This window comes from Diceros bicornis, chromosome 18 (assembly GCF_020826845.1).
Source record: "Diceros bicornis minor isolate mBicDic1 chromosome 18, mDicBic1.mat.cur, whole genome shotgun sequence".
Classification (NCBI taxonomy): Eukaryota; Metazoa; Chordata; class Mammalia; order Perissodactyla; family Rhinocerotidae; genus Diceros; species Diceros bicornis.
This window is the reverse complement of record NC_080757.1, coordinates 35358915-35371417: the sequence shown is the minus strand read 5'-3', so window position 1 is coordinate 35371417 and position 12503 is coordinate 35358915. Positions and strand designations below refer to the sequence as shown.

The 12503-nt window shown below is 34.7% G+C and overlaps 1 protein-coding gene across 4 annotated transcripts in view; it reads right to left on the bottom strand.

Moving 5' to 3' along the window:
- SPAG9 (sperm associated antigen 9) overlaps window positions 1-12503 on the bottom strand; it is a 132383-nt gene that overhangs the window by 88409 nt on the left and 31471 nt on the right. For 2 of the 4 annotated variants that reach the window (XM_058560636.1, XM_058560637.1), the window contains exon 2: window positions 10109-10229. In XM_058560636.1, coding sequence (XP_058416619.1) covers window positions 10109-10229 — 121 coding nt within the window. Of the gene's footprint in view, window positions 1-3044; window positions 3106-10108; window positions 10230-12503 lie in introns of those variants that run through there. The other 2 variants (XM_058560640.1, XM_058560641.1) reach the window with 2 other exon arrangements.

Below are 12503 nucleotides of genomic sequence, written 5' to 3'. Positions count from 1 at the left end.
ATCTCTTGGTTAAAATGTCTACATAAATTAGATTTAAATCTGTAGAAATGATAATCAGCTCCTCTAGCATAAGTATTATCCAATTCCATCTTTCTCGCCACTCCCGTAAAAGAATAAATGACAGCCTTTTCACCTCAGTCTACTTACTTGAGGCCCTTAAATGATTATTTCCCTATTCCATTAAGATTAAATAGAAGGTTTGTTATTCTGTATAGTTATATCCAGATGTATCGTTGATAACAAATTATACAAATCAAAACAAGAACGCTAATATATTACTTATTACTAGTAGGCAACCATAGCATTACAAAGATGGTTCAAACATTAAGTTATCTACTTCCCCATTTATGAACTCAGAACTAAACAAGTCCGGATGCCAATGAGAAACCTAAGGGATATCTTCCCAAAGTGGTTGTTTATTATATATTCAACTCTGCAGAACTATATAGGCTTTCTGATAGCCAAGTTAGAGTTTGGGTTGTTTCAAGTTCTGAGATCAGCAGGATATAGGCAATTAAAAGGGGGTGGGAGATCACAAAATGTAGTATATCCATATAATGGAATATTATTCAGCCCTAAAAAGGAATGAAGTACTGATCCATGCTACGACATGGATGAACCTTATGCTAAGTGAAAGAAGCCAGTCACAAAAGATCATACATTATATGATTCCATTTATATGAAACATCCAGAATAGGCAAATCCATAGAGACAGAAAATAGATTAGTGGTTGCCAGGGGCTGGAGGAAGCAGAGAATGAGGACCGAGTACTAACAGGTATGGGGTTTCTTTTTGGAGTGATGAAAATGTTCTGGAATTAGACAGACATGGTAATTGTACAATATACTAAAAATCACTAAATTGTACACTCTAAAATGGTGGATTTCATGGTATGTGAATTATATTTTTTAAAAGGGGGGTGGGAAGAGTCATTCAAAACCTATCCTTTAACACAAGCATCAGAAAATTGCATCTTAATTTAACAGTAACCTATTTTTTAAAGGAAAAGATGGGAAGTCAAATCATAAGGGAACAAAAAGAAAATCTCAACACCTAGTAAATGTTGAATAAATGAATGAATATGCAACGAAGTGTTTTAAAGCAATAATAAAAATTAAGCCAGAGTAACCTTGAAGTTATTTAAAAATTAGATTATATGAGAGCACAAATCATAAATACTCTATTTTCATTAAAATTTCCTCATCTTTTGGGGCCGGCCCGGTGGCGCAGCGGTTAAGTGCGTGCGCTCCCCTCCGGCGGGCTCAGGGTTCACAGGTTCAGATCCCTGGCACGCACCGACGCACCGCTTGTCAAACCATGCCGTGGCAGCATCCCATATAAAGTGGAGGAAGATGGGCACGGATGTTAGCCCAGGGCCAATCTTCCTCGGCAAAAAAAGGAAGATTGGCATCGGATGTTAGCTCAGGGCTGATCTTGCTCACAAAAAAAAAAAAAAAAAATTTCCTCATCTTCTCTTCCTCAAATAATTCAAGTAGAAAGACTAGGCAGGTGGTTGCTAAGCTTTAGGAACATTCACTCCCATATCTTAACACTTGAGCAAAATCTTGTACCATCTACTAAGGCTGTTAAGCTGAGGCAAAGACTGGCCAGATATTAACCAATGAAGTTTCCTCTTTTTCTTAGACATATAGCTATACCACATATCCCAGCATCTGTATTTAGTTTCTGACTGAGTTATAGCCAATGAAGTAAAGCAAAAGCTATGTGCACCACTCCTAGGCCTGGCCCAATAAAAACCTCCCCCACACAACTGTCCATTCCCTTTCCCCTTTCTCCAACTTAATGAGGTGAATGTGACAAACTTGGAGCTGTAAGTTGGCAAGAGCCTGTCTCTCCAAAAAAGCAACCCACCTATCAGAAACATCCATTTTAAACTTCACATGAATAAGAAATAACATATAACATTCGAGTCATTATATGTGTTGTTTGTAACTTGTTACAGCAACTAAAGTTACTTTAACTCATATATTAGCTTATAAACATGCATTAAATCTTCTTAAAAGGCATTCTAAATCCATCAAAGGTATGTTACTCCACGGTGATTTAAAAGTAGTTTATGTCTTTGTTATTCTGAACGATTTTCTGAATGTGATTCTGGAAATTCTTTTCTCCAACCTAACACCTCCTGCAAGTACCTTGACAGAAACTGTCTATGACTTTCTGTATGTCATGTTTTCTTTACCTGTACTGTGATTCTAAATATTAGTATTATCTTTCTAGGTATATCAGTTAACCACCAAGATCATATAAATACAAATTCAGAACCTCTCACTCTTTTCTGAAAATACTTACAACACTCAGGACAACAACATAGTCAATGGACTCAGTTTTCTCAAGGCCTAAGTCATATGAGATCGTATAGTGTTGAACAGAGAAGTACCTTTAAATGCTGGGAAGAGCCATCTCTTCAAAGTCCTGAATGCCACTAAGTAATCAGTAAAGGGAAAAGAAAAGAGAAGTAGAAGGGAAAAGGAAAGTGGGAAAGAAAGGCCCATCTGAGCAAGGATGGTAGACATACATCCCCAAAAGCCTCAAGTACCATAAAGTTAACCTATGCCTATATTGTTGCATTACAGCTGAAGTGTAGTAAAAGATCGTTTCTTGTTTAATAGTTCCCATGTGAACCCAAATCTCAAATTGATCTCAGGAAAAATCCTAAAACCTTATCATTTTACTCACCAAACTAGCCACAACCTGAGATTAACTGGAAATAAACAAGATTCTGTTCACCCTTCCTATCCCAAAACAACAGATAACTAATCTGCCCTTTTCTTATTAACTGCTAATATTCTGGGGAGAAAAAAAAATCAAACAAATCAAGGCATCTAAAAAGAAAAAGGAGGGGCAAGGGCAAGAAAAAAGAATCAAAGACTAATCCAAAATTTTCCCCTTATAATAGCTAATGGAGATAGTTCAGCCTCATTTTGGATGCTCTTTCTTTCTATCCATCTTTCCAAAGAGCAAGAGGACATGATTAAGGCAGGAAGAGCCACCTGCTCTGCCTGCTCAAAATCAGAGCTTACCTCCTTAGATTGATGGCCTTTGCCAAGTTTGGAACACCTTCCATCTCTGTTGTCTTCTGCCCCATGAGACTGCTGATAGGCCTATGGGGGGAAGAAAGAGAAACAGACCTGCTAGAACGCCATATCCAACTCATTATTTGCCTTCTCAAAAGGAATCATCAGTTCTTACTATTCATGGAAGGCAGATAATCTAACTGTTACTTGGCCTCAGGAAATTGACATTGGTCTTTCAGATGCTTTTCCTTGAACAATTGAGCATCAAAAGTCTCAACAGGTAAGCAAGAATCAAATGCTGACTTAAGAGCAAACAAATCTCAGACAACCACATCAAAACATCATCATGCCAACTCTCCTCTGCCAACTAAGTCCTTCACTGTGTCTCTAAACTTCAAAAGATTTTCAGACAAATATATATTGTTACTCAGTGACACAATGTGAAATGCTAAAGTAGTCTCATGAATCAATGATCACATCCTTAAAACAGAGTCAGATAACTTCAAAGAATCCCAGTGGTAGGGGCCTCTAGAGATCTGACCTAGTCATTTCCTAAAGGATGTTACCTAAGCCATCCACAGCAGAAAACTGACTATGCTCTTACCTAAAGTCTCTATGTAGGGAGAGTCCATGCTTTCCCTGAGCACATCTTCCTATGTATCACCTTCACGGTCAAGAAATACTTCCTCATGATCAACCAAAACCAACAAATTCATTTTCTCTAATTTAATCTTCCAAAATTACAGAAAAACAACTTGGTATCTTCCTTACCCATCCCTTTATATGCTTGAAAGAGTAATCAAATCATTCATTTTTATTCTGTTCTCTAAGCTAAATGACCATAAATCCTTTAACTCTTATTCATAAAATTAATTTTCTACGAAACCTTTAGCTCTAGATATTAAATATAAACTACAACCGTAAGGTTGTCGATAGACAACACTAGACTACAGAAATGAAAGAGTCTAAACACAAAAAATAAAACATAAATCAGATCTGAGGACCACATAGTATATTACCTAATGAAACAAAAGTAATAAAATGTTAGTGTTTGCATAAATTATCTTGTGCCTAATTTTCTGCTTTCCCTCTCATGTTTAGGCTCTAAAAAAGAAACAACCCTTAAATACAGTTTATTAAGTATACAGATATTCTTAATATTGCAAAGAACTAGATTCAAGTTAAATGGACTAAAAAAGTAACTTTCTATATAATGAATTTCATTTTTTTAAAATCAGGAGATATAAATCTGAAAATCCTAAAGCTGCCTTATTAAAAAGTGTGCTTTCAACAAAAATACAAATCATCAGTTATCTACTTTCATCATTCTGAAAATAAAATAGAAGGATTGTCTATTGACAAGATAAAATTAAAACAGAAAAAGTGACCTATTACAGTATTATTCAGATTTTCAGAATACTAACATTCATTGCCAAATGCAAAGCACTGTAAAGGGGATGATAAAGCTTTTTATCAGCCTGAAGTATAGTGACCAAAAATATTTAGACCCTCTCAACTACTAACTTTGGTATGAAACTATACCTGGTTACTTAAAAACGGTTTATTTTTCTTCTGTTGTGAAAATTCGCAATTTATCAATCACATCATTAACAGACTTTGCTTATAAATAATTCCCAAATTTAAAGTCTGTTTTAAGCCATTTATTCCTTTAAAATAAAAAATATGTTAACGATTATACTACTTCCCCATACTTGCCATGTAGTGGTGTGCTAAATCTTATGATCAAGAAATAAGGAGTGTTTTCCTTCCAATAACTATAAATGTTTTAACATAAAGGCTTGAAGATATTTTATTAGACTATGATCTTGATAACAAATCTAAAAAGCAAATGAATGTTATATGGGGACAGAAAGGGTAGAAAGATCAGAGTACACGGCTCTACCACAAATGTCAACAGTCGTCAAAATCATTTTTCCATTTAACTTAAAAAAATGGATTTTCATTCAAAGGAAGGAAAGGTAGAATCAGAGAAGAGTCTTTAAGTAGCTTAAAATCACTGCCATCTAAATCTGTGGCCATCTCCACAATTTAAGGGAAAAGTCATCTACTGTAAACTCAAGGAGCTTGAGGGCCACAGAATTTTCCCAAGAGAGAATCAAATCATCAATTGTTCTATATCAGCTCTGCATGCCAATATGTTGTAAATAATAATTCAAATTCATAAGTTTTGATAAACAAAATGAAATATGCTACTAAAATCTTACTTCTACAATTCTGTTCACATTAAAAATGGCCAAGCCCTATTATATACCAAGAACCACTAAAATGTTCATATTCCTTGACCTACTTCCTTAAATATATTTTAAGAAAATTATCAAAAGAGAGGGAAATCTATAGGCGTGAAAAAATATTAACTGCAATATGATTCACTACACTGGAAAAAATGTCCAACCAATCAACAGGAGAAGCGTTTTGTTTTTTTTTAATTTACCTATATTTATTTTTACCCTGATTCATTCCTTCATTCAATGAAGGATTTGAGATAGCTTACAAGAACATATCTTAACAATTCATTATATATGTATAAAATGTGGATCAAGGAAAAAATAATTTAAATATGCCAACGAAGTAGGGTCCAAACCAGTTGTTACGGTTACACTTTTAGGTTTGTTCTGAGTTTCTGAGTAGCCAAGGTAAAAAACAAAGTGGCCATTAAATAATTCTCATTATAGGAAAGGAGAAAGCATAGTTCCTCAGAGAAAACAAGAATTGTTCATAGATAGCATACCTTCTGAAAGATGAGTGTAGGCAGACATTTAACAAATAATAATTAAAGATTATATGACAAGGAAATACTTATGATAATGTTAAGGAAAAGAAACAAAATTACATGTACACTCTAACTGTAGTGCTATAAGAATATGGTACATATGGAAAAAAGACCAAAAGGTCATACATAACCTTTTCCCCCAACAAAAGTATGATTTCTTTGACTGCAATGACCATATCATACTTTTCTGTACCACAACCATATAGGCTGAATGCTAGGCATACAGTAGTAGTTTAATATTTTTAATATTTATAACTTAAGATAATATTTGGCTTACAAGATAGAAATACTCAATAATACAACAGAACAAATGAATATAAAGTATTTTCTGACACAGAAGAGATTACTGCCACACCATGAATAGCAACGTTGATTTTAGACTCCTTACATAGTTGAAAAGCACCAACAGGCCTTTCTCAATCCACAACTTCCTTATTCTTCGCCATATTTATTTCAGATTCTTCCTTAAGACTCACAAGATGTTAAATACCAAGTGTTATTGTTACTCCCAGATAAGGAATAATATACAGCATTTTTAAAAATGCTTTATTCATGTTGAAAAAACCAAAAATATTTCTTATAGAGTTCAAATTTTGAAAAGAGAGTAAGCAGAAATCTCCAAAATCAAAAATGACCACAAAACTGTAACAAAATTTTTATAGACTCAACTTCTCAACATTGTAAAATCATACCACAACCTGAGAGATTCCATACTATCAAAAGCTGTAAAGTGTGTTCTTTAATTCAGTTCCTATTTCTTACCATTTTCTTGCTCCTCAAATAGCAAGTGACTACAACCAAAATTTCCCCTTTTAACATAGGAAGTAGTATTCAAAGCAGAACTTGGACTTTTTTTGTGGCTATTTTTTAAAAGGGATATGTGCCCTAAAACACGTAAATCAGAATTGACAGTCTTTTAAAATTAAAGACTAACACATTATACAAATATAAACATGGAAATTGGACAAGATACAGTCATCATATGGCACTCAAAAAAATGGCACTAGACCAAAAAAATTGCACCCATCCCTCCTCTACTATAGGTATCATCATCAGTAATTTCTGTGGCCTTAAATAAGTGCTTATTTAAAAACAGATGTTAGTAACACTAAAAAATACATTTAAACATTTAAAAAGTTAAAAAAATAAATAAAAATAGGGGCCAGCCGGTGGCCCAGCGTTCACCAGTTCGGATCCTGGACGCAGACCTACTCACCGCTCATCAAGCCATGCTGAGGCGGTGTCCCACACAGAAGAACTAGAATGACCTACAACTAGCATATATACAACTACGTACTGCTACGTACTGGGGGGTTTGGGGGAGAAAAAAGAAAAAAAAAGAGGAAGATTGGCAATAGATGTTAGCTCAGGGCCAATCTTCCTCAAAAAAATAAATAAGTAAAAAGATAAAAAAATTAAAATAAACAAAAATAGATGTTAGGTTATGGTAACTTTAATAAAAATCACTACATATTCTTTAAAAAATAAAATTAATAGTAGAACTAAGATTAAATAGTCAAGATATTGTTTCCTAATATACAATAAAGAATTAATATACTCTGAGATGCATCCATTTACATTTGTTTTCATCTTTTAAAAAACATATTCCCAGTCCTGGATTTCCAATAGGATAGGGCACTGATGACACCTGAAGAATACTTCCTACCACCACCTTTTTAAAAAATAAGGGACTTTGATTCATATTGGAGATTTGGGGTGGGGGTGGGGGGCTAAGGGACTAAAGCGAAAAAACAGTCAAACTCTTTTCCCTCCAAAATCTTTTTCAGATGTTTAAATGTGGTAAGATAAAGACTTACAAGAAAATCTTAAGATATACTTAGATTTCATACCATATCCAGTTAAAGCTTAGAGAAAAACAAGGAAGAGAAAGTAAAACAATTAGATGGCAAAGAGAAAAATACTCCAAAGCATCAAAGGAGAAAGGAGTAAGTTCCAAAGCATTAATAAAAGAAGATTTATTATAACCTCAGCTCATGGACCAAGAGAATTAATGTTATCAGCTTTGTGTATCTGAATAATCGATTTTGATTAACCACAGTTGTAAGTTCTTTAACAAGATTTAGACACCAAGATTTATTTCAAAATGGGATAGCAGACTCCCAGGGGAGAAATTCTTGGAGGGATAGTATATTAATAACAAAAATAAGGTTTTCAGATCAAATTTAGCTCAAGAACATATCCAATACTTGGTGAAGAATTTCCTCATCATGTCCCTAGAGAATTATCAATTATTTTTAAATAATACCTTATTTTTAAAAACTACTTTGAATTAAGATGGAAAACATAGTAATCAGTACTTCTGACAGAGGAATAAAAAGGATGGATAATATCTCTTACTTCTCCAATTCTGTTCACATTAAAAACGACCAAACACCATTATACACCAAGAACCACTAAATAGAACATGAAAATGCCAAAAAAGAACATGACAATTCCAAAAGAGTTGAATATGACTCGTTGGACTGGATAACAAATCTTAATTAAGAGACTACTATATTTTGTTTACATTTACTAGAAAGGAACAGGAAGCAGGTTCTTTAAATTTTAGTAATAAAAAGGATAAAGTGTATGTGAAAAAATTAGTAATTCATTCCATTTAGTTACTTTTCTGAATAAGGCAGTAGTATCTCCTTTGAATGTAAGAGAGGCATTTTAAGGTACTTTGATATCAAAAACACAATTTCAAGTATAAGGTAATTCTTCCTTTAATATCTCCCTTACAGAAGCAGATTACTTAATGCATAAAAGGATTCTATACAATGAGCTCCTTTCTAAGTTAAAAGAAAACTTTCTTATCTAAAACTTGGTACTCTTTGGAAATCAAGAGGAAAATTTAATAGGTAAAACAATGAAAGGTTGGTTCTGTCAACTGTGCCTTTAGTTTTTGGTTCTAAAATACCATATAATCCCTGATATAAAAACACAGTCACGTTAGGATTAAAATATTATCTCCAATAGCTAAGTTTTCTTCTTTTTGGAATAGAGAATGCTAATTCTTGAAATCTACCGAAAGCTTGCAATTGCCATAAGACTGTTTCTCTAGATGAGCAGTACTCATAGCAATGTGACTTCAGTAATATATTTGTTAGTTTATGCACTGGGGAGTCCATCATACAGCTCTCTAAGACCTCAAATTTCTATAGTAGAATCATAGAAGTCACTTGATGTATTCAACGGTAACAAAGGAAGGGTACAGCACTCTAGGTATCTACAAGCCTAAAAGTACCAAGACATGACACATGGCTCATTTTGTCTCAGTCTTGTCGGCTTCTGTTACCAAACATCCATTGGTTCCCTTCTATGACATCTGCTTAATAGCCATGTGAGTTCTTGAATTCTAGAATGCTTGAACTCCAGACTCCCAGTGATTCTAGGTTAGCTCTATTAGGCTCTTCCAGAGTCCTAGAGGGAGCAGTCAGTTATCACACACACTCCAAGCCTGGTAGTGAAAATTATACATCATGAATGCCAGTCCCTTAATAGCAGGTGTCACTATGTAGCCTTAATGGGTGATGTGGGAAGAGTAACTGCTGGCCATCTCTTGCTCCCTAGGATTCTGCAAGTTTACAATGCTAGGAGGGGAAAACCGGAGAGCTCTCCGCCTGCCTGAATCAAACATGAAAATAGGCCATGAAGTTTCTCCCCATTTCTTTTTCTAATTTTGACTTAATTAGGTCCACTTTCATCAGCCAAAATCATCCTTGGGGTTTGAAATAATGATTATTTTTAAATCAAGAATAATACATGAAATTATATTAAAAATGATATGTTTCTGAAAAATGACATTCTGTTCTCCTAATGCCCTCGATTTTTCACTGGAAAAGAAAAAGAGAACTCAGTAATTTTTTATACATACTTCAAAGCTAGAGTTTCTCTTATATTTTTAAATTTCAAAGCAATACAGAAACCAATGGAACTTTGTGTACTTGATCAAAATTAAAAGAAATGATTGACATACACACACCCCAGAATCCTGCACAATGGATATAGCATAATTTTAACTGCAAACAAAGGCTGAGAGCTAAATTGAAGAAGAGAGTCTTATAGGTATCTTTGATTTAGTCACTTCTCCAGACATTGGCACCACATGAGAATGTGAACAAAAAAGAACTAAACCTAGCTCCCAGGTCTCACTCTTGAGTCTGGGATGACAATTCCAAGCATATATTTGGAACCCTAGTCAAATGTCAGGATGAGTCACTGCACTATTAGAGCTCACTCTTTAATGCGTACTGATGAGGAGAAGTCTTTTACTTACTCTGGTCAGCATAGTTTTTTGCTTTGAGTTCAAGTTGTCTTGTTTGAGATTCTAAAGATTCCACTCGGGTCTGTAAATCCTTTTTTTCCTGTTCTTGAGAGTCTTCAAATTCAATGAATTTCTAATAAAGAAGAAAAATATATTATTTTTATTAGAGAAATGAAATTTCTTTTAAGATTATCAAGTCCTGTGTTTCTTGGTATGAAGACAGACAATTAGGTAATTAGACATTAACTACTCAAAAAGATCTCAGAATTCTGAACTTAGGTTGATTTTTAGTTTCTCTATAAAAATTAAGTTTTAAAACCTCCACATATAGAAGGAAAAAGATGACAAAATAATTTGTTTATGAAAGTGTTTCCACTTCATATAATAGGCATTCCAAAGGAAATACATATATCCTATTCCAAATATATAAATCCTTTAACTAGTATACTTGCATATTCATCTGAGTTCAATACAGTTTTTTATAATGATGTACACCTGAAATTTATACCATGTTATAAACCAATGTTACCGCAATAAACAAAAAACAAATACAGTTTTTTACTTACTTTTGGACATAACATGTACAACAAACAGAGAACTAAAGAATAATGAAGTATCAATAAATATTTGTTAAATGATTATTTGATTAACGGACAGTCTTCTAGATTATCTGAACCATGGAGTTTAAATTCCTAAGAAAAAGAGCATGTGCTAGAAATATCTCCACCAATCAAATTTAATTTACTAGAACTGTTCTCATCAAGGAGATTATCTAATCATCAAATCCCAGTCCTCACTTAGTTGTTCTATCAGCATCATTTGACAAGTGATCGCTCACTCCTCCTTAAAACTCTTTGTTTTTTCACTTGGATTCCAGCACTTTTCCTTGTTTTCCTTCTACTTTACTGGCTGCTCCTTCTTGGCCTTCTTTGTTGGTTCTTCCTCTTCTCCCCAACTTTTTAACATTGGCAAGCTCAGTCCTTGGACAACTTTCTCTCCTCATTGTTGACGCTTATTCCCTAGTGATCTCATCCAGTTTCGTGGCTTTAAACACTAACTATACGCTGACAACCTCCACATTTCTAGCCCAGTCTCTAGCCCAGACCTGAATCCCACATTCGTATGTCCAACTGCCTACTGGACAACTTCATCTGAATATCTAATAAGCACCTTAAACTTAACATGTCAAAGCTTGCTCCTCCTAGTCTTACCTAGCTCATTAAATTACTGTGGTCAATTGCTCAGGCCCAAAACTTTGGAGTCAGCTTTGATTCTTCTCTTTCTCTAATACCTCATATCCAATCCATCAGCAAATCTACCTTCAGATCCAACTACTTTTCATCATCTCCACTACTATCCTAGCCTGTGCCACCATCATCTACTGCCTGAATTAATGCAATAGCAATGGCCTCCTAACTGGTCTCCTTACTTCTACCCTCACCCCTGTACAACGCATTCTCAAGACAGTAGTTAAGTAACCCTTTAAAAAGTAAGTCAGATCAGTTTACTCCTCTGCTTAAAATCTCTGATTGCTTACATTCTCCCAAAGACTTTACCATAGCCTCTCGGGAGCAACACAATCTACCATCCTCTTACTTCTCTGACATCATCCTCTACTACTCTTCCTCCCTCTCTACCCCACTTCCTTCACATACTCTGATTCAAGCCTCCTTGCAGTTCTTCCAACACTCCAAACCACTGCACTTGCTTTCTACTGCCTGGACTTCGCTTCCTCCAGATATTCAAATGGCTGTTCCCTCCTCACCTCCTTCATACCTTTGTTCAAATGTCAACTTCTTACTAAGACTTTCCTTGCCCATTGTATTTAATACTGCAATACCCACTCCCTAGTTCCCTCCCTGCTTTTTTTCTCTACAGCACTTATCCCCATCTAACATATCATATATTTTAGTGATTTATCTTATTTACTACCTGCCTTGCCTCACTAGAAATGTAGGCTCCATGACGGCAGGGATTTTTGTTTGTTTTGTTTGCTGCCGTATTCCCAGTAAAAAGAATGATGATGGCTCATAGCAGGTGCTCAAATATTTGTTAAACAAATGAATAAACAAATGAAAAAAACTTTCAGAGTGAAAAACTGAAACCCATATAGAAAAATGTATAGTCACAAAGAAACTTAGATATCACTAAATACACCCTAGTTTTAATATGAATTTTTTTTGTCAATTACCTACTTTATCTGTCCTGAAACTTTTCAGTCACTGTAGTGGACACTGTTTTTTGTCTGAACACATTGCCTTCCTTTGAGGAACTTCTCCCCAGTTTCATGCTAATTCTATTCTGTCCATGTAATTCGACTGGTGAGGACTCCACCTCCCTAGGGTGGGCATATGACTTGAACCAGACTGGTCAGAGTCCTCTCTGGGCCATCTGCCAGTTATTAGGA